Source organism: Periplaneta americana, chromosome 3, assembly GCF_040183065.1.
Source record: "Periplaneta americana isolate PAMFEO1 chromosome 3, P.americana_PAMFEO1_priV1, whole genome shotgun sequence".
Taxonomy (NCBI): domain Eukaryota; kingdom Metazoa; phylum Arthropoda; class Insecta; order Blattodea; family Blattidae; genus Periplaneta; species Periplaneta americana.
The window spans coordinates 113,113,373-113,138,920 of record NC_091119.1 but is presented as its reverse complement, the minus strand read 5'-3'; the positions used below and the strand labels follow the sequence as shown (position 1 = coordinate 113,138,920).

At 34.5% G+C, this 25,548-nt stretch overlaps 1 protein-coding gene across 4 annotated transcripts in view; it reads right to left on the bottom strand.

Annotated features, from left to right (window-relative positions):
- Positions 1–25,548, bottom strand: part of LOC138696394 (rho guanine nucleotide exchange factor 17) — a 348,700-nt gene that overhangs the window by 20,636 nt on the left and 302,516 nt on the right. For all 4 annotated transcript variants that reach the window (XM_069821296.1, XM_069821295.1, XM_069821297.1 and 1 more), the window contains exons 9-13: positions 17,362–17,453; positions 12,380–12,602; positions 5,986–6,077; positions 2,751–3,018; positions 2,289–2,399 (exon numbers count right to left, since the gene is read on the bottom strand). In XM_069821296.1, coding sequence (XP_069677397.1) covers positions 2,289–2,399; positions 2,751–3,018; positions 5,986–6,077; positions 12,380–12,602; positions 17,362–17,453 — 786 coding nt within the window. The remainder of the gene's footprint in view (positions 1–2,288; positions 2,400–2,750; positions 3,019–5,985; positions 6,078–12,379; positions 12,603–17,361; positions 17,454–25,548) is intronic.

Here is a 25,548-nt window from a genome sequence, read left to right as displayed (position 1 = left end):
TGCGTGTGTTGAAAGATTATTTTCTCACATGAATGCTCTATGGGCTGATGAAAAAAATAAATTATCTGTAAAATCAGTAAAATCAATGCTTGTTGTAAAATCATTCTTCAGTGAGGATTGTGTTGCTTTTCATACATAGTTCTCCAAAATAAACAATTGTTAAGCGAAATTCTTCAGAGAAATATTGCAAGGTCAAGGCAGATTGATTTATAAGAATATTGTCACGTGAGTATCTTAATGTATTTTGTAGCTATTTCTGTAATAACTTAGTAAAAACAATTTGAAGGCAACTTACATAAAGAAGCCTAAACTTAATGAAAATATGCTCCCTAACAATTTTGTTTACTATTTGTTTACTTACTCTTTGTTAGTTAGTGAAGTGTTTGTGTAGTAAAGTTTACTACACACACACTTTGAAAGATTGGCATTTTGATGGGTGCGCATACTAAACTTACTCAATGAAAACTGATAAGTGTCCCGTATTTTTTTCCAATACATCTGGGAACCCTAAGCTAGTAAGCCTGTATTTCGCAAACATTTAGACTCACGTGTTTGTGGTTTAAAATCAATATGAATTCGGTGTGCAGATTACTCAAGAATTATTCTACTTATATAAGTTGAGAAGGAAAGCAAAAATCATTCTGCATATAGGTACTTCATTTCTCCAAAACATAGGGGGCTGGGAACTTGCTGGGCAGATTTCATTTCTCTCTTATTTTATGCAAGAGGCAAGAAAAAATTTGAATTGAATTTGATTTCATCCACATTTCTCTGTAATTTTATATAAAAACATGTGGAAAAGCTATAGTGAGCCTCAGTAATATGAAACAGTTCCAGAAAAAAATGGGCCGCCTGAATTTTCAAAGTTCTAGACAGAATGCATTGTGCATCCTCAGTGCTCCAAAGCAGTAGCACACACGATATCACTTTGGCAGTTAAGCTTCATTTTATTTCGACTGTTGTCATAACCCGTAAATAAATATTTATAAATCGTGCAGTAAAACAGAATGATGGTAAACGAAATGTAATCTGCATAATTCATAAAAAAAAAAACTCTCTCTCAAACACTATCCGAACCCTGAACTTTGTACTCAGCTAGCAAGCACGCTAGCACAGAGCTATCAGAATGCTTGTGATGAATGTCATAATCGGAGTTGTTGTAGGCTACTGTATTGTGTTTGTTTAATAAATTACCCTTAGGCATTAATTTGGCCTCATATTCACATTATTTTCGTGATTTTTACATTACCTACTTGTGAAATACCTTCCTGTAATATTATCCAAATAATACTGAGTTGAAAACCGTTGTTATATCATTGTGGTGTGAATCATGCTCTTTAAGAATCGTCATGAATCAGACCAATTTTTTCTGGGACTATATTTAAACTGTTTTACCACAAATTTGATCCACGGTAAAATACTAATATTTAGGATTACTCCATTTGCATTGTATGTTTAGTCCAAAAAAGTACTCATCTTTCACGAAAACATTCGTCTTTTAATCACTCATTTATAATACTACTGTGGATCACTATTAATTTTTTCACTAAAAACCATTATATTTCATATGGATTATTCCCAGACATAGACAGGCTCTACCTATTAAATATTAACAAAATCCATTCAATAGCTTAGGAGAAATCGCCATATATAGGACAGACAGATAGTCAGATGGCATCCCAAAAACCACTTTTCGGCATGAGGGCTGCTGAAAACGTGTATTTCCAATAAAACTTCTAAATATTTTTTTTTCTGCAATATCAGGACGTGAACAAAAATCGTTTTATGATCCAGGACAGTGTTCCACACACAGACAGATATAATTAGTGTATGCACGAAAACTATTTCTCCGGTGTTAGAGACGCTGAAAACAAATACTGTATTTACTTATTCTAACTTATTCTAATGAAACACCTGAAACTTATTTTCTGCAGCAACACAGTAGTTCTTCTACACTTCATATGATGGAAAAATAAACACAAGACAATAATCTATGTAAGATATAATTCCAATAAAATAATAATGATTTCTGAAATCGACAAATTAAACGTAGTAATAATACTGAAATTAGCATAAGTAATAAATCTCATACTACTTTTGTGAGAGAAAGGAAAATTATTTTAAAACAGTTAATATTAATATAGTATTATAAATAAATTTCGAACTTAGAAAATAGTGCACGCAATATAGCCTACATAGATTTTATCTTAAATACTGTAAAGAAACTTAGACACTTGAGAACAGATTCCAGGTACTGTAATTCATTTGGAAATATAATTATGAACCACCTGTCCAGCTGCACAGTATTTCCACCGCTGTCGTCCGTATCTTCTACTGAAATACTGATGCCAGCCTTGCTGTTCATGAAGGGTTCACCTATACTGCAGCCAGAACTTGGCCTGGAAAAGAAAAAGGGACAATGTTGAAGAAACAACAACTTTCTCAGTTCTTAAACCATTACTCCCATGATTTTTAAGAAGTATATCATCATATTGGCATTTATATCAGCTTTAAGTATTCAGCACTATAAGGAGTAGAATTGGTTCTGTGAATGCAGTGACTGGCTATGATCACAATGGTGAAAAGACAAACACTGAAGTGAGTCATCTTGAAGTTATGTTACAGTGTGGTGGAGGTGATGGCAGTGGTAGTGTGGTAATGGAGGAAGTGGTAATGGTGATACAATGATGATGATGACGATGGCTAACGATGATGATGATAATGATGATGACTGATGATAAAGAACGCACCCTGTAACTCCTACGGGAATGGAAGCGATGCAGAGGATACGAGCATTGCAGACGCCATTGCAGGAGATGACAGTGGGCTCTGGCTGCAAACTCAGCACACACACCTGTCCCACGTAGCCATCGCTGTTGCATACCCATACGTCACGCATGTTGTATGCATTAAGGCCGAGCGTTGGCGCTGCACAGGTGAACTGAAGGCCCGCACGCGTCTTGCGGATTGGTAGCGGTGACAGGAACTCAGGAGAAGGACGCCTGTCTGCTGACAGTGCTGCACAACAGTCAAGACAGAAGTAGTGATGTAATTCTTTATCGAAACAACTCTTTTCAAATGCAAAGGATATTTTAAAGATGGTGAGGTGATGACTGATGGTATAGTAACAAAGAAGAAAAGATAATTAAGAATGGTAGAGAAACCGAAGCATTTGAAGAATCAGCTGTTTTACTGCTTGTTTGTATCTATAAACTGATACTTTCCTTCATAGATCTATGAAAGACTCCTCTTTTTACACTTTATGACCCTCACCGAGACTTTAAATCTGGACTCAGTTTGAACGACAATCCAGTTTCCAAAGGAGGAAGTAACTGAGAATCATATGGTTATTGTTAATATGGTACTTGCCAACATTGTACCCTTTAAGATTTAATAAATCTTAATACAATATTCAATCCAAGTATATTTTACCAATGTTTGGCTATTTATTAATTATTTATTAAGTACCGTATTCATGTTTATCTGTTTATCAATTAATTCACATCTGTACCTACTCATTAATAACGTAGTAATTAAAATAAATACAAACTAACATATGGGATCACAAACGCAATGAAGATGTAATGGAAGAATTACAACTAGAACCTGTAATTAATCACGTAAAACATTATCAGAACAACACTGGATAAATCATCTGCATCGCATGCATAGAGATAGAATCCCAAAAGTCATGCTCCACTATCGTCCAAACGGGAAGAGATCTCTTGGTCGTCCAAAGAAGCGCTGGATTGAAAATTCAACTGTGAGATCATAACAGGCCATTTGGCCTAATACTTGAAGGGAAGAAGAAGACAAACTAACATATTAATCTTAATCTGTGACTGCTTGTGAATAGAGTCAGTTTGTGGTACTATACTAGTAAATCTAACATGCAGTCCAATAGTTAATTTTGGTCTCAGAGATGCACTCGAAACCTTATATGATTACACGTGCACTTTTTCTGCGTTGTCCATACTATAAACAAAATATACAAGTCCCAAAAAAGATCCAAATTTTCAGTAGGCTTTCAGCATGTTCCTTTAACATGAGTTCAAATGCAACATAAAACTGTATACCAGTACAGTCAATTATTAAAGAAAGCATGTAGGCCTACCAGTACTGACTTCTATCTACTTAGTAATTTCTTTTACTTCATTATTATGACAGGAACAGCTTAATAATATTGCAATAAACACACTGCAAAACAAAGTTCAAACACTTCTGATATGTTCAACATTTTGACTATATTCTTTTGTCAAGGCATTAAGATTACAAAATATATACTACTGTACTGGTACTTCATAAATACTGTTGCTAAGAGACATAGAAAACGAGAAAGAGTATTCCTAACCTCACAACCACACACACAGATAATATCATATTGAAGTTACCTTTCTTTTTTAATTGTACGTAATATTATGTCCTCTCATCAGTTTGGTTTTAGGCATAATAGATCGACTATTGATCAGATTTTTTGTATTCGACAGATATGGGAGAAAAAATGGGAGTGTAAGGGCACAGTACATCAGTTATGGTATTCATTAGAATTGTACGAAAAGCTGCTTTGAAAGTTGGCCATTAAGAGGAAGAAAGCTTCATGTCCACGTAATATCGGGGATTATGTAAACTCCACAGACATGTGACATGAAGCATTTTCCCCACTTTGTCTTCGTATGTTTTTGTCAAATACACTAGTTTGTAGTCAGTTCCGTGAAGTTTCATCTCCCATCAATGAAAAATACGTTAGTCACTACTACAACATGTAATGACAGTAGAAATAAAGTCGGATTTGGTAACCATAACACAACTGAACTTCAGGACACGATATCAAATGCATAATGCACCTCTGTTCAATGTAACGTAGAGATTTTTCTGTTCCGTGCAGGACACCATATTCTACATATCCGTACCATCACAATCAGAGAATCACGAACGAGTGTTAATTACATTAATATGATCCTAGGAGGCCGTTGAGACGTCATTCTGTGCCTTTAAATATCTCTCAGCAAAGGATGTAGCAACTGTTGGAGGAAGAAAGTTGCATGTGATGCAGGAACTATTTGAATGCATCGAAGTAAACAGATTGGAGTTTCGTCGACAGTTTCCACAGCTTCAGTCCTGTAGGTCAGGCGGTCATGCCAGATGAAGATTATTTCTCTCTAATTTGTTAGTAATTAGAACTATCATTATCAGAGTTATCAAATTCCCAAAGAAATCCATCCAACTTCTCTTCATTCAAAAATGATAATAATGTGGTGTGTTGTTGCAGTTTTTGGTAGGCTAGGAACATACTTTTTTCAGATGAAAATTTTAAGACTTTAATTGTAATGACCGATCAATATGGCTAAGTACCAGCAGTAAACTTGCTGTTCCTAACGTGTCCATCAACAGAATGCACATGCCGAACAACCATGGAGGAGCTTTACGATATTTTTCTTGAGCATCTCATGTCTCAGAGTGGGGATATCACCTGGGTGCTAACACTCATTGAACCTAATACCTCCAGATTTTTTTTGTGAGAACTTTAAGACGTGTTTATACCGTACCTGTACGACTTAAACAGAAGAACAGCTACAATTTCTGAAGAAACTTTGCACAAAGTCGTGGAAAGTTTCCAGACGTGCTTGAGCCATTGTATTCCTTCCAATGATAATCATCTTAAGAGAGTAAATTTTAAAGAAATGAACATGATAATGAAGGATTCTATTATTCTTTTCTACATTTAAATCAATATAATATTACACTATGAAATGTGTCAATACTTTCTGCTCCTTTCTGTACCAGTATATGCTACAAATATATCATTACTAAAATTATCATGAGATTATAAACAATGATGCTGTTATGTTCATCGGCATATTAAAATTAAAATTCCAATAAGGAACTATAATATTTCAAAATTACCAGCATTTTAGACTTTTGTAAATCTAAATACTGGTATACCAAAATAGAGAGTGCATGGTAACTGCTCAATTTGATACTAACCCAACTTCTGTTTTGCTTCATTGAAGGATTCCTCCCAACTCGTTCTCTTCTCTGGCTTCGTGAACACTACAGACAAGTTCTCAATTCCGTTTCTGAAAAAAAAATGAATACTTCCATAAGCAAATCAGAGTCTCAAGAATGTTACTGAATTATCGATATATTTATAAATTAGTCATAATAATATATGTAGTTTTAAGCAACGTCTATATTATTAATTACTAGAGCACGGATATATAAATGCCAGGACAAACACACTGAAATACAGTATACAAGTAAATATTCATAAAAGAATTACCGGTACCAGTACTAAAAAAATATGCACTATAAAATGCTATTAAAATCAATATAAGTATTGAGTTAAGTTAAGAATGACAGCGAGTGTAGTTGAGTGGATATGGTGCCAGTTAAGAGGGTTTTTGAGCCAGGTTCACAAGACTCCGAAATGTAATAATAAAGAACTTAGTCACAAGAACTAGACAATGCATCTTGTAAACCAAGCTCAAATTTCTAGGTGGTGGCTAGAAGGATTAAGGATTATTGATGGTACCAAAGGAAATACCTAGTGAATGGCAAGAAAGGCATCTAAATGGAGTGGAGGCATCCCTTTTATGTTTATAAACTAAAGCCACAAGCAATATTAACTTTTAGTGCATATAAATCAAGACTCAAATCGGGGCTCTATTGCTTACATTACACTTGTCAACAGTCATTTTGCGCCAGACTAAAACTAACAAATTCTTACTAACTTCGACCTCCTGAATTCAAAAATAACAAGCAAAATGTTCCATCAGTTCGGGTTTTCGAGATGCACAATATAATTCATTTTCTACGCATTTTATTAAAAAAAATCACCGTATTTCGTGTGTAACTATTTTGTCTTGCAAATGTGATGATCCATTATGTGAAAACAATATTAGTATAAGTAGGCCACCATGTTAGAAGCACTTGTAGAAACGGAAATTATTTTATTGCCCTTTTACGAGTCTATTTGGAGGTGGTGAAACAGGTTTGCGGTATGAATTCAATTTAGTTTACCTGATTTCACTTGAGATGTGTATTTCTTTTACTGTGAGCTTTAATGACATTACTGTAAGTAGTTTATATTTTGCAAGAGACCACTCTGTCAAAACCACTTCTAGGAGCAAAAATTGTTTTATTGCCCTTTTCGGTTTGATTTGGAGGGGGAGAAACAGGTTTGCTGCATGAAATCGCTTCAATTCACCAGGAAATTTCCGTGGTGTTAGTATTCTGTGTAAGACGTGTATTTCTTTAAAGTGTGCTTTAATGATAATTAATAGTTTATATTATACGGGATAAGTACAAAATGTCTCGTAAGTGTGTTAACAAAACCGATAGTTTCTGCTATATATGTGGTGAGTTCGTTCCAGTTAAACAAAAATCCAAATTAACCCCATTAACTCAAAAATTATACGAATTATATTTTGGGTGCAAAGCAGGCGATTTTGATAAAAAATGAGCCCCTAATATTTGTTGCAAAACTTGTACCTCAAATTTACAATAGGCCTACTGGTTAAAGGAGAAAAAATCAAGCCATGAAGTTTTCGGTACCAATGATTTGGAGGGAACCAACAAATCATAATACAGACTGTTACTTTTGTTTGACTCCACCAGTACAGGGTACGACATCTAAAAGCAAATGTACAATCTCCTATCCAAACATTCCATCCGACCAGTCCCTCACAGTTCCGAATTGCCTGTGCCAAAACCTACAACTAATTTTGTACATGATTTTTCTTCACCACCCGAAGAAGAAGCTGGCTCTTCTGAAGCCTTCGAATACGAAAGCAGTTCCTCAAAAGAGCATATTCACTTCCTTCACTCTCATCTTGACTTTTTCTCCGAGAATTGCGGCAAGTTCAGTGATGAGCATGGTGAGCGCTTTCATCAAGAAATTTCAACTATGGAAAAAAATATACCAAGGACAGTGGAGTACCAATATGCTAGCAGACTATTGTTGGACTTTAGCTCGTGATGTACTTGTTACCCAGTATAAACGAAAATGCAGGAAAAGAAAGTTGTAATCTTCTGAACAGTGAATATTTAACCTTATTGTCATTATATAAAGCTGTATTTTGAATAGATATAAATTCGAAAATTTCTCAAAACCCGTAACCAACAACTGTTTTTATTGTCATATTCGTATTCAGGAGGTTCAAATTATATAGAAAACATGTGTCACATACCCAGCACAAATAGAAAAAGTTAAAATTTGTTACGTATTGTTATCATCGGTACTACAGGAAAATTCATCTCTAAAACAGCTTTGTGTTTTCTTCTGGTGGCAGTTACATACAACAAAAAGATAAACAAACAAAAGTTATATATAAATATAGGAATTTTAGGCTACAAATCTAAATGCTTATCTAAGTACTTATGTGCACAGATCTAAATGCTTAACAAATCTAAATAGAAAACTTTGCTGTTGTAGCCCATACTGTAATTAAGGAACACTGCCTGAGTTTGTCTGGTGTGACTCAGAGAGCCCTAGAAAAACTTCAGTCAGGACTCAGGATTGCCAGTCTCGGGAGATCAAATCCCAGACATTCTGATTTCAAGACACACTGTCTCCAGGGCTACCACACTTGCTAGATCTTAATATATTATATATACGGATCAGAACATAAATCAGACTTATAGTCATTCTCTATCTATCTTCGTAGTGTATCCAGCTATTTGCTGACAACACGTGTTCCGCTATGTTTCACTATGAATTTCCTCTTCTTACAAATGATGGGTAAAAAGCGCGATGTCACATTAGTCACAATGCACACGTACATTTTAGCACAGGTAATCAAGCGTTAAGAGCAAAACTTTATTCATTGAACAATAATGGTATTGTTTGTGAAAACGTTGTCTGTAGTAACACTGAGAAGAATATTCTAGGTAGAACTTCCAGATTCTGCAGTCTTTAATCCATCGAGTGCGGGATATAGTCAAGAAATTAAGAGAGACTATCTTCTTAATTGATAAACAAATTTAGAGAGTTGTCACTGAAGAAAGTTCAGACGATACTGGTGCTAGGCTCGAAAATTTCCAGAGAAAATCTCTCAAATTATTAGTGAAGGAGGTTGTTGCATCTAAATTATCAGCAAGAGTCGCAAGAAAGTTACTGATATTTAAATTAAAGCTAAATTAGACAACACAAGCGCATGAATTACAATCATGAATTTCAAGCGATTCCGACACAAGAATGAACTTTTGTAAATGAGTGTTACAGAGTATTCTTATCAATATGAACAACATGTGCAAAACAACTGTTTTCCCGCCTGCCTATTATTACTTCAGTGTGTTGGGAACCACAGCATTCTCGCCTAATAGACAGAAGAGTGAATTCACTGTGGGTAGAGAAAAAAACCTGTGTGTTAGTGTCATGCATACTTATATTTGTGTTAGCTTTATGTGCTTATGCTCGTGTTAGTTGTGTGTGTTTGTTTTCATGTATGTGTGTGTGTGTGTATGTGTGTGTGTGTGTGTGTGTGTGCGTGCGTGCATATGTTAGGATTGCCAGGTGTATAGCTTTACCTGGAACAATACGGTTTTAGTTCTTTTTATTCCACGTACAGTGCGAATCTTGAACCATACACACAATGTTCTGTTTTCAAATTCCAAATCCCATGCGCAGTACCTACAGTTGCAGTATAGTTGGTAGAGGCGTAGTAGTATGTATGACAGTACCAGAAAAATTGGTGTATTTCCTAGATTAAACTGGTGCACAAAAACCGAAAAATATTACATTTTTAATGAAGTTCTTGATACGTTTTTCCTCGTTTACGGCGATTATTTTCAGTATTGGCTACAAAATGAAGGGTGAAAAAAACAGAATACTACAAATGTGAACTACATGAATGTGAATACTACAAACAATGAACTTTTTGTATAATTCAACAATGATGAAAACTGTAGTGAATTTTACAAGGTTTTGTTATATACCGTTGAATAAATAATTAAATATGGCATATTCAAGTGAGAAATGCAGGTTAAACATAGAAGTATATAAAATGAAAGCATATGTTCACAATATAATTATATGACGTAATAAATAATTACAATATACAGAGTGATTCAGACCACCTGTAACAGTAATTTATTTCGGAAACTAGGGCATTAAAATTTTCGAGACAAAAATATTTATTACTAAAGCACATGTGAACTTTCACTTGATCTTGATTTCATCAATAAATCTTAACAGGAAGTAAAGTGGCGTATCACTTTAAAATTTCAAATGGGAGTAGTGGTCAAATATGGTACCATTTGATAGAGCTCTTCAAAACAAACAACTTTCAGAGGAAACGTTTTTATTAATTCCTACTCTTTCAATGAGAAAACGTACAAAAAATAATGGGTGATTCGGACCACCATTAAGTCATTTATTTCGGAAACTAATGCATTAAAATTTTCCAGACAAAAATATTTTTAACTAAAGCACATGTGAACTTTCACTTGAGCTTGATTTAATCAATCAATCTTAACAGGAAGTAGGGTCAGTGGCGTATCACTTTAAAATTTCAAATGGGAGTCCAGTCAAATTTGGTACTATTTGATAGAGCTCTTCAAAACAAACAACTTTCATAGGAAACGTTTTTATTAATTCCTACTCTTTCAATGAGAAAACGTACGAAAAACAATGCCATCAATACTGAGAAATGTTACAATACGACTTCCTGAAGAACATCTTAAACCAGCTTTTGGAAGACGTGCCACTGGCAACACGAGCAGTAATGTGGCTACAGCAGGATGGTTGCCCAGCTCATTTCTCTTTGGTGGCACGTGACATAGCAAATCAGCTCTTCCCTGGACGATGGATTGGGAGATGCGGTCCTGTGACATGGCCAGCACGATCTCCTGACTTGAATCCTTTGGATTTCTATCTTTGGGGACAGTTAAAAAACATCGTCTATCAAGATCGTCTCACAACAAGAGATGACATGAAACAGCGAATCCGAGAGACCTGCCAGTCACTTGACCACGCCGAAGTATTAGGAGTCACTGACAGTGTTAGAACAAGAGTACGGGTGTGTGCTGCTCAGAACAGCAGACAGTTTGAACATTTGTCAAAATTAATGACATTCTCCAGTTTTCAGTAACATCTGTCAATATTAATTGTCTTGTTTACATTTTCGTATTGTAACATTTCTCAATATTGATGGCATTATCTTTTCGTACGTTTTCTCATTGAAAGAGTAGGAATTAATAAAAACGTTTCCTATGAAAGTTGTTTGTTTTGAAGAGCTCTATCAAATAATACCAAATTTGACCGGACTCCCATTTGAAATTTTAAAGTGACACGCCACTGACCCTACTTCCTGTTAAGATTTATTGATGAAATCAAGCTCAAGTGAAAGTTCACATGTGCTTTAGTTAAAAATATTTTTGTCTGGAAAATTTTAATGCACTAGTTTCCGAAATAAATGACTTAAAGGTGACTCGAATCATCCATTATTTGTTGTACGTTTTCTCATTGAAAGAGTAGGAATAAAAAAAGACGTTTCCTCTGAAAGTTGTTTGTTTTGAAGAGCTCTATCAAATGGTACCATATTTGACCACTACTCCCATTTGAAATTTTAAAGTGGTACGCCACGCCACTGACCCTACTTCCTGTTAAGATTTATTGATGAAATCAAGCTCAAGTGAAAGTTCACATGTGCTTTAGTAATTAATATCTTTGTCTCGAAAATTTTAATGCACTAGTTTCCGAAATAAATGACTGTTACAGGTGATCTGAATCGCTCTGTATAATCCATAAATCATAACAAGATTAATTGTATTAATTAATATGTAATACAATGGGTTGGGTCACTGATTGAGAAGAAATTGCCTACCGAAGGATACATTGGAAGGAATGGTGAAAGGAAGGAAAGTTCAGAGCAGAAGAATATATCAGATGATAGAAGACATTAAGATATATGGATAATATGCGGAGACTAAGATGAAGGCAGAAAATAGAAAGATTGGAGAATGTTGGATTTGCAGTGAAAGACCTACATTTGGACAGAAAACTATGAATGAATGAATTCTCTTCTTATACACTTAATGTTTTTTCTAGGAAACCAAATGTGGATGAAAGGTGTTCCTTATTTCCCATCTCAAAATCTGGCAACCTCAGTGTGTGTGTGTGTGTGTGTGTGTGTGTGTGTGTGTGTGTGTGTGTGTGCGCACGCGTATGTGGAAGCGAGAGAAAGAAATACGTACAGAAACATTTTATATATTATTCTTTAGGTTTACTGAATGAATTCCAAATGAATAATTAATTGTGTCTGTGTTATATATATATATATAGTGTTACTAACATTTTGCTCATCTGTATGATAGTGTAATTATGTCCAGAAATGAGTCCTTGTCCACCAGCAATTGCATGTGGACATGCTGTACTCACTGAGTGTTGAGAGTGAGCTCGAGGTAGGAAAGCTGGGAATCACTGGTCTGGCGCTCAGCCAGTTGTTTGTTGATGGATGCCAGCAGGTCCCGCACCACCTCCTCCAGCTGGCTGTGCTGGCAGTGCAGGGATGCAGTGAGATCCGTGATCTGGTTCAGAGTGGCCACATCCTCGGCCAGGTGTTCCATCTCGCTCATCATACGACGAAGGTTCTCATCTTTCGCTGGACAAACAAATCACAGCATTTGTTTCCCAACGTGATTCTTGCCTAATTATTGCATACAGTTACTAGTCATTTTTATGTTGTTTTGATATACTACTTGTAGGGTAATGTTCAAATTATTTAGCGCGAGAGTGAGATAACCCACAGCAAAAATTAAAACTACTAGAAGGAAGACAATTTTTATTGTCGTAGAAATGTGACAAATTTAACAAAGTCGTACAATCTTTTAAGGTGGGTTAGCTATCTCTCATTGATCAAAAGTTGTTCACAACAAAAAGATAATTTACAAGAACAAGAACTTCATAACTATTATTATAATGTTATAAACAATATACAAAAGCTTTTATTTGTTTACTAAAATAGTAGATTATTGACTTTATTTCAATAAACAATAATAATTTCCTTTAGATTTCTCTTTTCGTACGAAACAATGTTGTATTTATAAATTTCCAAAATACTGTAGCCCACTTAAATTACAAACTTCTAATTTATTTGAATACCAGCAATAAAATAGACGCGGATTAGGTTAGTCCAGGGCATTTAGGCCCCAATGACTCGTTATATTTAACTCACATCAAATGGGAGGTGTGACTGTAATACACAACATTTTAAAAATGTCCTTGTATTGTCCTGTCAAAGGTTATTGATTTTTAAGAATGATTAAAACCTTTGGTATGGTCCCCTTCGGAAAGAAAGTGAAGTTAGATTTACGGCATGTAAGGGAATCTTCTCCCTGATTTTGTAATCAAATTTGGAATATTTTCGGCTAACACACCTGAAGCTAAACATATTTTTATTTTACAAAAGAAAGACATAAGAATAATGTCAGTAATGCAAAGGACATCCTGTAAAAAGATTTTTCAAATAAATATGCACGTGTTCACTATTTAACAGTGCAGTAGAAGGTCCACATCAAGTCAGTCAAGAAGACACAAAATCTTATCAATCTGGTGAGTCAATCCTAAATATATCATTGCCCATTCTTCTTTAGACAATCTTATGCAACATCACAGCACTTACGATAAATTCATAATATGTTAATAAGATGAGGAATTTTAAATTATTTTTATAGCAATTCTTTACAATTTTAAACTGAAAACAACATTGTAATTTTTGTGATGTACAATTCTAACAAAAGATATTCATGTGCATTACAAAATTTTTGTGATCATTAATTTTAAACATTTCTATTACCGCACTATTAATTACTGATGATGGGTAAGCAGTAACCCCGAAACATGTCTGATCGTATTGTCTTGTATTTATTTACATTCTATGGTATTCATACATCACTTCACAGCTAGAATATGGAACGTGTAAAAAAATCTTAATAGTCTTAATTACAGTCACAGTCTAGTTGATACAGAAGAGTTTTACAATATAGTCTACTAGTACAACATAAAGGTTTAGAATCAATACTTAAAATTAATACAAGATAGAAATATTCATGATATGTTGTTGAATGTCATAAATTCACTTACAGAATAGAAGGCGTGAGAAATCAGATAGTTCTTTAATTTGGCCCTAAATAATCTTATGTTTTGAGTTTGATTTTTTTTTATATCCATAGGGAGGCTATTAAAAATTCTTATTGCCATATAACACACTCCTTTTTGATAGCATGATAGACTTGCCAATGGAGTATGAAAATCATTTTTTGACGCGTATTTATGCTATGAACTGATGAATTAGTTACAAAGTTTTCACAATTACATATGAGGAAGTTTATTAATGAAAGAATATACTGACAAGCCATGGGCATTATTTATAGTTTTTTTTAATGGTCCTACACGATTCCCTAGATTTGGCACCTACTATTGTTCTAATTATTCTTTTCTGTAGTAAAAATATACTGTTACTATCTGTAGAATTTCCCCAGAATATTATTCCAAAACTCATTAGGTACTGAGTGGAAGTATGCAGAGTATATTGTTTTTAAGCCTTGATGAAAAAATTGTGTTATTTATTATATTTCAATTGAAGAGTCCACTGCAAGAATGATGGATGTCACTTTCTTGTCGAAAATGAACCAAACTCTCAATGCATAGCTTAAGACATATAGAATCTACATACAGAGTTATATGGCATTAACACTGATAGTCATTGTCCAGTAATGATCGGAAAATCACAGTTAAGCTTTGAGTGCTAAATATTTCAAACTTTCAATTGCTTCTCCTGCAAAATGTAATCCAAATGACATCCATCATTCTTGCAGTGGACTCTTCAATTATATTTTAATATTTTTCAAACTTCAGAAATCTTGGCCTTATCCTGTGAATATATTCTTTCCTTGTGAGATTTTATGTTGAAAATCAAAATGCATTTAATACTAATCAGAACAGTCATACTTTTAATACAAGACACAAATCAGATTTTCATTTACCTTCTATCAATTTCAGTTATTACAAAAAGAGTAGCAGACGTAACGAGTTCAACAGAATAGGCAACCTGTCTGGTCTTATCTATCTGCCCTGATATTGGAACCTGTATGTAGGTCCGGAACTTGGAAAAGTCAAGCTCCACGATACGGTGGAATGCCCAAAAGCCTAATTCTGAGTTTGTACCATATCTATGAGAATCAGTCAACGTTTGCAGGAAACAGGAAGTCTACAACCAAACTTCAGACAGATGGCCATGAGTTCGATGTTAGCTAGTCATACTGATTACACTTATCAGGACTTTAACTATTTTCCGGGCATGGGTTCCTATGTAAAAAATTGTTCCTGTTGCCCATCTCTATCACCCTAAAAGTTTGCAACAGTCACAGACTCAGCCAGTATACGGCCGAGAAAGCACAAGAAACACGACATATCACATAAAACGCTGATTTTTTATAGAGTGGAAAAAATGTTTATAGAAAATTGAGTCAGCAGACTACCGCAATAAATAAAAATGAAAAATGCTGTTAACAAAGTTGGGCTTGAGATGAATAAATCAGCAGAATTTATTAAGCGATGTCTAAACCTTACAATTCACAAATAAAAGTGCATTATCTTTAAGTAGTCTCCTTTCAAAACTTCATAAACAGTTTCACGCATTTAGGATACCGGTATTGTACATGAAATGGGCATTTTTGTATAGAAAAGAGATATCAGTGACTGTCACTTGAAGGGCAACAATTATCAGATCTGTTACATCAATGAAAAAAATACAAATATTTGTTTATATTCCATTGCTGCATACAGACTTAGGTCTGTTAGTTCTTAAAAATCTCAATGTTACTACAAAATGTTTTGTTTATTATATGGACCTTCTGATTAACGTATCTTTCTTTTGTATTAACGACTTTAATTGTTCCCTGCGATTCTTATAAAATGTATAGAAGTACCAGTCTTTCCTATACACTTTGTGGAGCCTTAACCCTTTCCAGCCCAATGATTCTATATGGCATCATACACTTTACCTGCTCTGAGAATGCATGTAAAATGCCAAGTGACTCCATATGTTATCATAGCCATATTCTTAGTTATTTTTAAGATAGCTGGCACCCCTGAAATCCCGAAACAAAACACTATCGGGCAGCGTTTCTCCTTCATGTCAAAATATATATATATATTTTTTTTTCAATTTAATTTGGGCTGGAAAGGGTTAATAGCAGATATTCGACAGCTGAACAAAAACTATGAGAGGTGGAGCTGAGTGTAACGAAGTTGCACCACGTAAATAGAGTATTGTATGTAAACGATAAATGCAATTTTTTTGTAGTAATGTCATTTTTCAAGTTGCGCAGCTCGAATTATATGCAATTTATTTACTTATGTATAAACACAATGTGCATTATAATTTCAACATTGTCAATATCAACATCATGTACGCGTATTTAATTATAGTTTTTGCCTTTCCTTATGTCTTTGAAACTTTAATTTTAAAATTTAAACTTTTTACATCAAAATTCATTTCAACAAAATTAATAACAAGCAGTTAATCCCCCATTCAATCATTTCTTCCAGTCTCTAATTAAAATACTAATGACTGTTACCTTTGTACAATCAAAATACGTACCGCTGTTCTTCAAAAATAATCATGGAACAGATTATACTTCATATTAAAAGCAAGACGAGATACTGTAAAATGGGGAGAATAGGATCAGTGAGGGGAATAGGATCAAAACTTCATTCTTGGTTATAAAGTTTTGTTATAAACTGCAATTGAGCGGGAAGACAGTCATTGCGTACTAGAACAATATAGTAACCAATGACTGTCTTCCTGCTCAATTGCAGTTTATAACAAAACTTTGTAACCAAGAATGAAGTTTTGATCCTATGCCCCTCACTGATCCTATTCACCCCATTTTACGGTATTTTTTATAAACATGCGAGAATAAATTATCTTGCCTAGTTCCTTTCAAAAATTGTACACAAGTATTTAAAACCAAATACAAAGTTACTAATTCCATCATAATAATAGGAACAAAAACTGTGATTAAACATAAAATATTAATGAGCACTTTATCGCTTAAAATATGCGAGTCTCCTTGCATCAATGGCATTTCGTAGTGCAGGAAAACTTTCTCGTCTATTTTAGCCCTGAAGATTAAAGTTAGACGCTAAAACATATTTACTTTAATTGAATTTAACAGCTATTCCTTCATTCGAAACAGAATTGTTAAAATACGTACAGATTTGCAAGTCTCTGAAGCAATCAGTCATTGATGAAAGGGATATGTCTGTTCTAGATTCCAGTTTCAGAATTACTCAGGTGTCTGAGTACTTTGGAAACATCACTAGTATAAGCAGATCCAAAGTTGTAGTACACTAACCTTTGACTATTTCCAAGTCATCCAAAGGAATCCTCATGAGCAATTTGTACTTGTTTGCTTCCAACGTGCTGGCAACACTGCCAGGACAACTCCTACAAGAAAAATTTAAACAGAATTTAGGAAGTAAAATTTTGTAATTAATTGCTTTACTCTACACTGAACAATTTTACAGTAAGGTAACATTACGGCAATAAGTCTCAATACTGCTGATTCTAAAGGTATAAATTATATAATATTACGCTGATGACAAAAGATATTTCTAAACTATTATCACGTGTGGTGGAATACATTACACTTGGTAAAAAAAAACTACATTCGGTACAATTAAATGTAAGAGCAACCTAAATATTAAACAACTTTCTATTAAGTATGAAACAATTATAAGCAATCCGTACACAAATGTAACTGACTTTTTACATACAATCAGATGAATTACACAAAATATCCAAGTTTCAGAGAATAAAATTTATAAAAAAACTATAACAATTAGGGATCAGAAACCTGAATAACAAGATAAACGAAGAAGATAACAGTTTAATATTTAAATTTGAAACAATCCAGATCAATTAATGTAGAGTAATGTTGAACGACCCAAAAGCACTGAAGAGACATAGAAATGTTATTATTATTGCTATTATTATTATTATTATTATTATTATTATTAATATCATTATCATTATTATTATTATTATTATTATTATTATTATTATTATTATTAATATCATTATCATTATTATTACTATTATTATTATTATCATTATATAATTACTATTATTATTATTATTATTATTATTATTATTATTATTATTATTATTATTATTATTATTATTAAAACTATACTGGAGATGGTTATGTGATCCATTCTGGCCTCTTATGAAGAAGTCTCTTCAGAAGACACCTTCGATCTCTTCTTGTCTTTGGCCTGTATTTGATAATAAACTGTGGAATTGTATCCCTGTTCATTCTCTATATATCGCGCCTTGGAAAGAAGAGGGCCACAGTGCAAAAATTTCATGAATTGAGATAACATTGCTGCATAATATAGGAAAACTTTCTCTGTCTGTTTCTATACTGCCACAAGTGGTAGGTTAAAATTTGGAGGCAGAGCGTAAATGTATCTGTACAATACTGCTGCAAATCAAATGTACTTATTACACACTGAACTTCAAATATCTCAGTAGTACAGTTTTTACCATTATGGCCGTCTTCTTCCCCAGGTGCGATATGTTACATCTACCATGTACCAGTATGGGGAATTTTAGCATACCTACAAGCCTCAAAATAAACAGTTTGAAAGTACTTCTGTTGACGAATCAAGCAAGGATATCAACATTTTATTAATCTTTGTGAAAACGAAAAGGACTAAGAGCCTAAGCTATGCAGTGTGATGGTGGTGGTAGTGATATTGGCAATGGCAGTTGTGGTGGCAGTATGTACAAACAATAAAAGAAAAATTCATTATTTTGAAGAGTTACTAGAAGAAAGGTGACAATTGATTGAAGTGGAAATAATATTATTTTATTGATATAACACTTAATATTTAAATATTATAAAAGTCTAAAAACTTCAAAACAGTCTATCTGCTGAAGATAGAGGAAATGAGTCTCAAATGGCTGTATGGCATAATAAGGTAGGCCTATATTACCTTTTTTAACACGTTTTAATATGTGAAGTTTTTGAAGTTTTAAAGTTTTTAGACATTCTTCATATTTAAATTTTATTTTATATCATCTTTTGGTATGAAGTGCTGTTAATACAACATCTCACAAATAATATGAGAGAAATAATATAAGCCTACTCTATTTTTTCCGTAACAATGCAAATAACTTCTAATGGACTTTGATCATTGCTTCCAGGAAAACCTGTTCACACACCAGCAATCACTAAGAGATTCACCTGAATTTTGATCCAGCAAGGTTTGTTTTCTTTAAACATATGAAGTGCAACATTGGCAAATGGATATCCCTAAAAGAATTTATATTATATTAATGATTTTAATAAAAGTGAAGCTATTACCAGCACATAAAATAAAACAATGTTAAATAGAAACCAGCACAATAAGTTATCTCAGCTACAACTGAAGAATTGTTTAAGTTTGTAAACTGAATTAATCTACTCGCTATGTATTGAATTGTTTATGCTTGTAAACTGAATTAATCTCATTGTTTCTTGTTCACGTTAACACTTGTTTAAAACTTAAAACTTTCTTAGTTGAAACGTAAAGAGTGTTATAATTTTAAAGAGGTTATGTACCTTATGACAGACGGGTTTCGACACCGGTGCAGTGTCATCTTCAGTGTCTTTCGAACTACTGCTGCTACAGCTGTTCTTGATTTCCGGCATTTAGTTCGTCAGTTGTAGGGGTGGGGGTGTGTTGCTCTTATGGTGGGAGGTGGTTGTTTGTGTGTCATGTATTATGATATCGAATAATGTATGGGTATTGAACTGTAATTGTGTAGCCTATTAAGTAAAGTGATATCAAAAACTTTTCCTTGCATTTTTAACTATGTTCTAATTAATTGTACCTATGCAGTGTAAAATATTACCATGGCAACTAAAACTTACGATTAAGCAAAGTCTGCATGGTAGCCTATAGTCAGAAAACAAGGTACAATAAATATGTAAGGAAAAAGTTTTTGATGTCACTGTATATGTTGTGAGTGTGTTATTGTATGCTTATATATTTCGTATATGAAATATACTAGCATACAATAACATACTCACAACATATACTTAACACACAATTACAATTCAATACCCATAGCCATACATTATTCGATATATAATACATGACTCACAAAGAACTACTCCCCACCATAAGAGCAACACACTCCCACCCCTACAACTGACGAACGTAAATGTCGGAAATCAAGATCAGCTGGAGCAGCAGTAATTCGAAAAAGATTGAAGATGACACCATATGGTGTCGAAACAGGTCCTGTCTGTCATGAGGTACTGGTACATAACCTCTCTAAAATTATAACACTTTTAACGTTTCAACTAAGAAAGTTTTAAATGAATTAATCTATTTGCTATGTATTGCATAATTTTGTATACCTCAATTGATGAATTGTTTAGGCTTGTAAACTGAATTAATATACTTGCTATGTATTGCATAATTTTGTATATCTTAACTAATGAATTGTTTATGCTTGTAAACTGAATTAATTTATTTGCTATTTATTGCATAATTTTGTATAGCTGCTCAACTGATGAATTGTTTATGCTTGTAAAATGAATAAATCTGCTTGCTGCGTACAGCATAATTTTGTATAGCTCAACTGATGGATTGTTTAGGCTTGTAAATTGAATTAATCTCCTTGCTGTGTATTGTATATTTTTGTATAGTTCAACTGCTTGGTATGTATTGTACAGTGTCTGACTCAAGCAGTTCATAAATTGTTTTAGGCATCACGCACAACACGACTAGGGGTGGAAAGACAATACTTTTCGTTGTTGAAATTTGTAACTCGCAGAGCTTTTACTTTAGTTTAAATAACGATTGAGAAAAGCTAAAATAAAAAAAAAAAACAGATATATAGGTTCGGTGGACTAATTGATACATTAATAAATTCATACGATGCATCTGAGTAAAGAAACAACAATTACAATAGCCGATCTCTCGAGGATAGTTCATGGCTCTTAGCAAGAGTGTTGTGTTCGTAAGAATGTTTCGGCTGCCTGAGAGGGTTCAATACTCGGTCCTTCCTTTCGTACTTTTTAATTTAAAACCTCGAATCCAGGTGATTCTAGAATATTCTAATTACGACTACTTCAAAATGGAAATAAGCAATCCATTGTAACATCATGTGAACAAGAATGTTCCACAGCAATAGCTATGAAAGCTCGAATGCTACTGTCTGTAACCATTCACGGTTCGAATCTCTGAAGCTCGTAAGAGAAAAGTGAAAGAAGAATTAAATAGCCTATGAGTTGTTCAGCAAGCAAACTCCATACGGGTTGTTATCGATCTCGTATGTCTTAGACCATATGGTCTGTCCAGTGGCGTAGCCAGCGGGTAGGCCAGGTGGGTACAGGCCCACTAAAAATATTTGCGAATTTTTGCGTTTTAATGGCAAATACTCAACATTAAAACTAAACCATGGATCCAGAGAAATAGTTACAGTCGATAGCATTAAGGTAAGAAGTCAAAAAATGCGTTCATTTTTTCAAGAGCCAATTTAACTGTGTTGGATTGGGTCTAAAAATTGTCTGACAGAGATAAAAAGAAGGAAGCTGTGGAGGCTACTGAATTGTTACATCAGCTAGAAAAATTTGACACCTTATTCTATTTGGTATGTTTAGACGATATTCTTGCTCTTGCAAATTCATTATCGGAAGGACCTCAGTCTCCAAAAATGGATATTAGTAAATGTTCGTCCTTCATTAAGGCAAGCTCTGAAACGAAGAAAAATTCGACAATCATGTCAAGCACAAGGCTTTGTAATCTAGCAATTCTATCCATTGAGAGGGAGAAAAGTTGGGATTTGTTGAAGGACCTATCATCAGAGATCGACAGATTCGTTGCTAGGAAATCTCGACGGCTCCAGTTCACCTTATGAAGCATTTGTATAGGTATGCCTTGCATGATTGTTTATCATAATTTTGCATGTTATTAAATAAGACTTCCAAGAATGAGTTTCGAGAGAGTTGACGGCAGCGGCATTGTCAGGAGATGGGTCAGATACTTTCTGAACCCTGCATATCTGGCCCACCCAAAATAATTAGTCTGGCTACGCCACTGGGTCCGTCACAGCCTGAATCCAACTTTTTTTTTCTTGGTCTACCTAGGTTTTGACGTTCTCATGACAGTGTCACTAGGTGTGACATATTCAAAATACATTGAAATAAATTAATACATTTTGTTAAAATTCTGTGCTGCCTGTTTTATAAATATACGTTGTTTATTCCGAATGAAATAAAACAAATAAATTAATTTGAAGAATTAGATCGAAGTTGCATATTAATAAAAAACAATGTTACAGGAACTATAAAGAGAGCAAATCTCGATAAAAACATTATCAAAGACTGGAATAAACGTTGGAAAAGGGAAAGAAAATATATAATTAACATAACAGATTTACAGTACGTGTTTAACATAAAATTATCATACGAAGATTAAAATTCGTAATATTTACGTGATGTCAGTGAACGTTATATCCACCTCTGATTCCCCTACGAAACCATTAAATACCTCCCACATGTCTCGACTATTATTTGGGCAGCCTAAGCAAAAATGAACGGCTTAAGCCAGATACCCTGTACATTGTTGTAAAGACATCAGTAGAACTAAGATTCTTAGACAAATTAATATTTTATTTTCACCTTAATCAAAACGCGTAATTGTGTTTTAAGTTTCGAACAAGATCACCTGAGCATATATTTTTAATTCTATCTTACATAAAAAACACGTATTTTAGTTCTTTTAAATGTAAACACATATCTTCAAATATTCACATAAAACGGACAAAAGTAAGTTTTCATCAAATAAATTTCGACAAAAGCCCCATTTCAGAATAATCACCACCCAAAGGTTCAGTCCAATTGCTTAGACGTGACAGCTGGCAACTGTTTCTCGGAATTGCCTATATGTAGACCTGTGGAACTGCAATCTTCTCTTTCACTACAAGCGATAAGAGCTGTCACCACAAAAAATTGTACTGTAGGCTACTGTAATTAACACACACAAACATTGATGTGTCATTTACGGGTGTCTTGTAAGTTATCATAAGGCTGATTCAGAAAGCAGTTATACTTTCATGAATATCAGCTGCCTCTATTTTCGTTTCCAATCATGTCTCTAGGAAGTGCATGTTGTTTCTCAATGGCAGGGCGCTTGTCTGCTGATCTGGAGCTGCACGTGGCATTGGGTTAGGTTCCCGCTTGGGTTGATTACCTTGGTTGGGATTTTACTGAAGATTTCCCCTACCGAAAGACAAAAGTCAGGTAATATGTGGCAAATCCTCTGCTTCACTCCATCTCGCCAAGGAATTTTATAACTCTCGACTTATTTCACACCTTAAAACTTCAATGTTAATGTAAGATTTATGGAATACAATAAATTAAGTGAAAATATGAAATAAAACTCGTTTCATAGCACTTCAAACTCCATTTACGCATTATTCAATTACTGTTAAATTCTGCTCAGAACTTTCTCTATAAGGGAAACTTCCACAATACCAAGTCAAAACCCTCCTTGAAAGTTTGTACGCAAATTGAAACAAGTACTACCCGTTTCAGCTCAGCTTAACATTAAAGAATGAGGTCGCCACTGTCAAGGTTTACATGAGAACTTCGGTGACTGCGGGATGTGAGGCGAGTTGTGGGGTCGTAAGCATTATAATTATTGTTCGTGTCGCATGTTACAGAGTGTATGAACCAAAAATATTAAGGCTGTTTTACACAAAGGCGATATTATGTTTAGAAAGAATGGAACCAATTTAAGTCGAACAGGATTCTTTGAAATCTTTCGCATCCTACAATAATATGTATTGCATTCTATTTCATTATAGGCCTACTGATTTTTCTGCTCTTTCTACACCATTTCTATTTGAAGAAGAAACCTCCCCTTCTTTTATCTCTACAGAATTTCATCCTTCCTTTAGAAATATAAACTTTAGGAGATGGTTCCTTCTTTGGAGCAGTTTCTATATTTTGTCACAAATCCACTCTCAGTTTCAAATTATATTCTGTGTGACAATTCCACACTCACATTGTAAATTAAATTACAAATTTGGTTGTATTAAAATGAAACTAAACTTAATTCAATCACACTACATTTTCTGTTATACCGGTAACTAAATTAATCAGTAATAAAATATAAAATGCCTGAACAAATTATGAACACGCAACACAACTGCAGCCAAGGGCTACTGATCATACCCAGATTGACCCATAGATGACAGATCATACGTAGACTGATAGATTGTTGTTCTACGGCGACTGTACAATGCATGACTAACAGTCAGTTCATGAAGACGCCTCTGGTAACGTGAGCTGAAACGGGTAGTAACTTACAGAAATATAAACTGTCAGAAACAAAAAATATGTTTGAAATACAGAGCAAACTGTTCCAGTGTACTAGTAACTCTGTAATTGTTTTACTTGTCATTAGCGAACACAAAGATACATAATGTCTTGCACTATAGTCAAGAGATTAGTACCTTGTAACTAGATCAGTGACTATTATGAACTGTGTATTTCACCATCATTTGAATACTTGTGAGGAATTTCCCAACCTTTCGCCAATAGCAATCTAATATGATGAAGAAGTTCGAAGACAGAATGCTTATATTTGGTTTACAGATCTAGCTGATGAGAAGTGAAGAGCCATGTCCAGCAGCTGGGCTTAAACCGCCTGAAGCAATGGCTACTCAAATGCAGGGATTTATGCTATTCCTTATGACAGTTCGTAATGACAGCTAATTTGCTGTATTTAATCTTTCCTTTACCCGCGCTATGGCGTCGTGATCTAAGGCATTCTGCCTGGAATTCGCATTACAGAATGCGCGCTAGTTCGAATCCTCATGGGAGAAGAAATTTCCTCATGAAATTTCGGCCAGTGTATGGAACTGGTGCCCACCCAGCATCGTGATGAACTTGGGGAGCTACGATAGGTAGCGAAATCCGGTTATGCAAACCAGCTATAACGGCTGGGGGGCTCATCTTGCTAACCACACGATATCTCCATTCTGGTTGGATGATCGTCTCCCTCTGCTTCGGCATATGGCCGTGAGGCCAGCAGCCAGCTGGTCGGTCTTGGCCCTTCGTGGGCTGTAGCGCCACGGATTATTATTATTAATTTTTCCTTTATGATCTTAAAAGGAAGTCCATCCAGCCTTTTAATCGGGAAATTGGGAGTCATAACAGGTGACGAACTCCGGTTAAAGAAAAATCCGATTAACAACACTTGTGAGAACTCATAGCACTGACATGCGGCGCCCCTACCCCCATCTCGTAATCACGCATTTGATTACTACTGGGTGAACAGTACAGAGCAGAACAGGTTTCACGGCCGGCCGGCTATGCGCGCGGAGGTGGGAACTCAAGGTCGCGCGAGAACGTGAAACATGTTCTGCTCTGTACTGTTCACCCAGTATATGGTACGTATTCGGCTCAGCCAGGGACTTTTGTGTGGCGTTACGCCATGGAGTTCGGAGATTAAACAATCACTTCACAGTTTCTCTT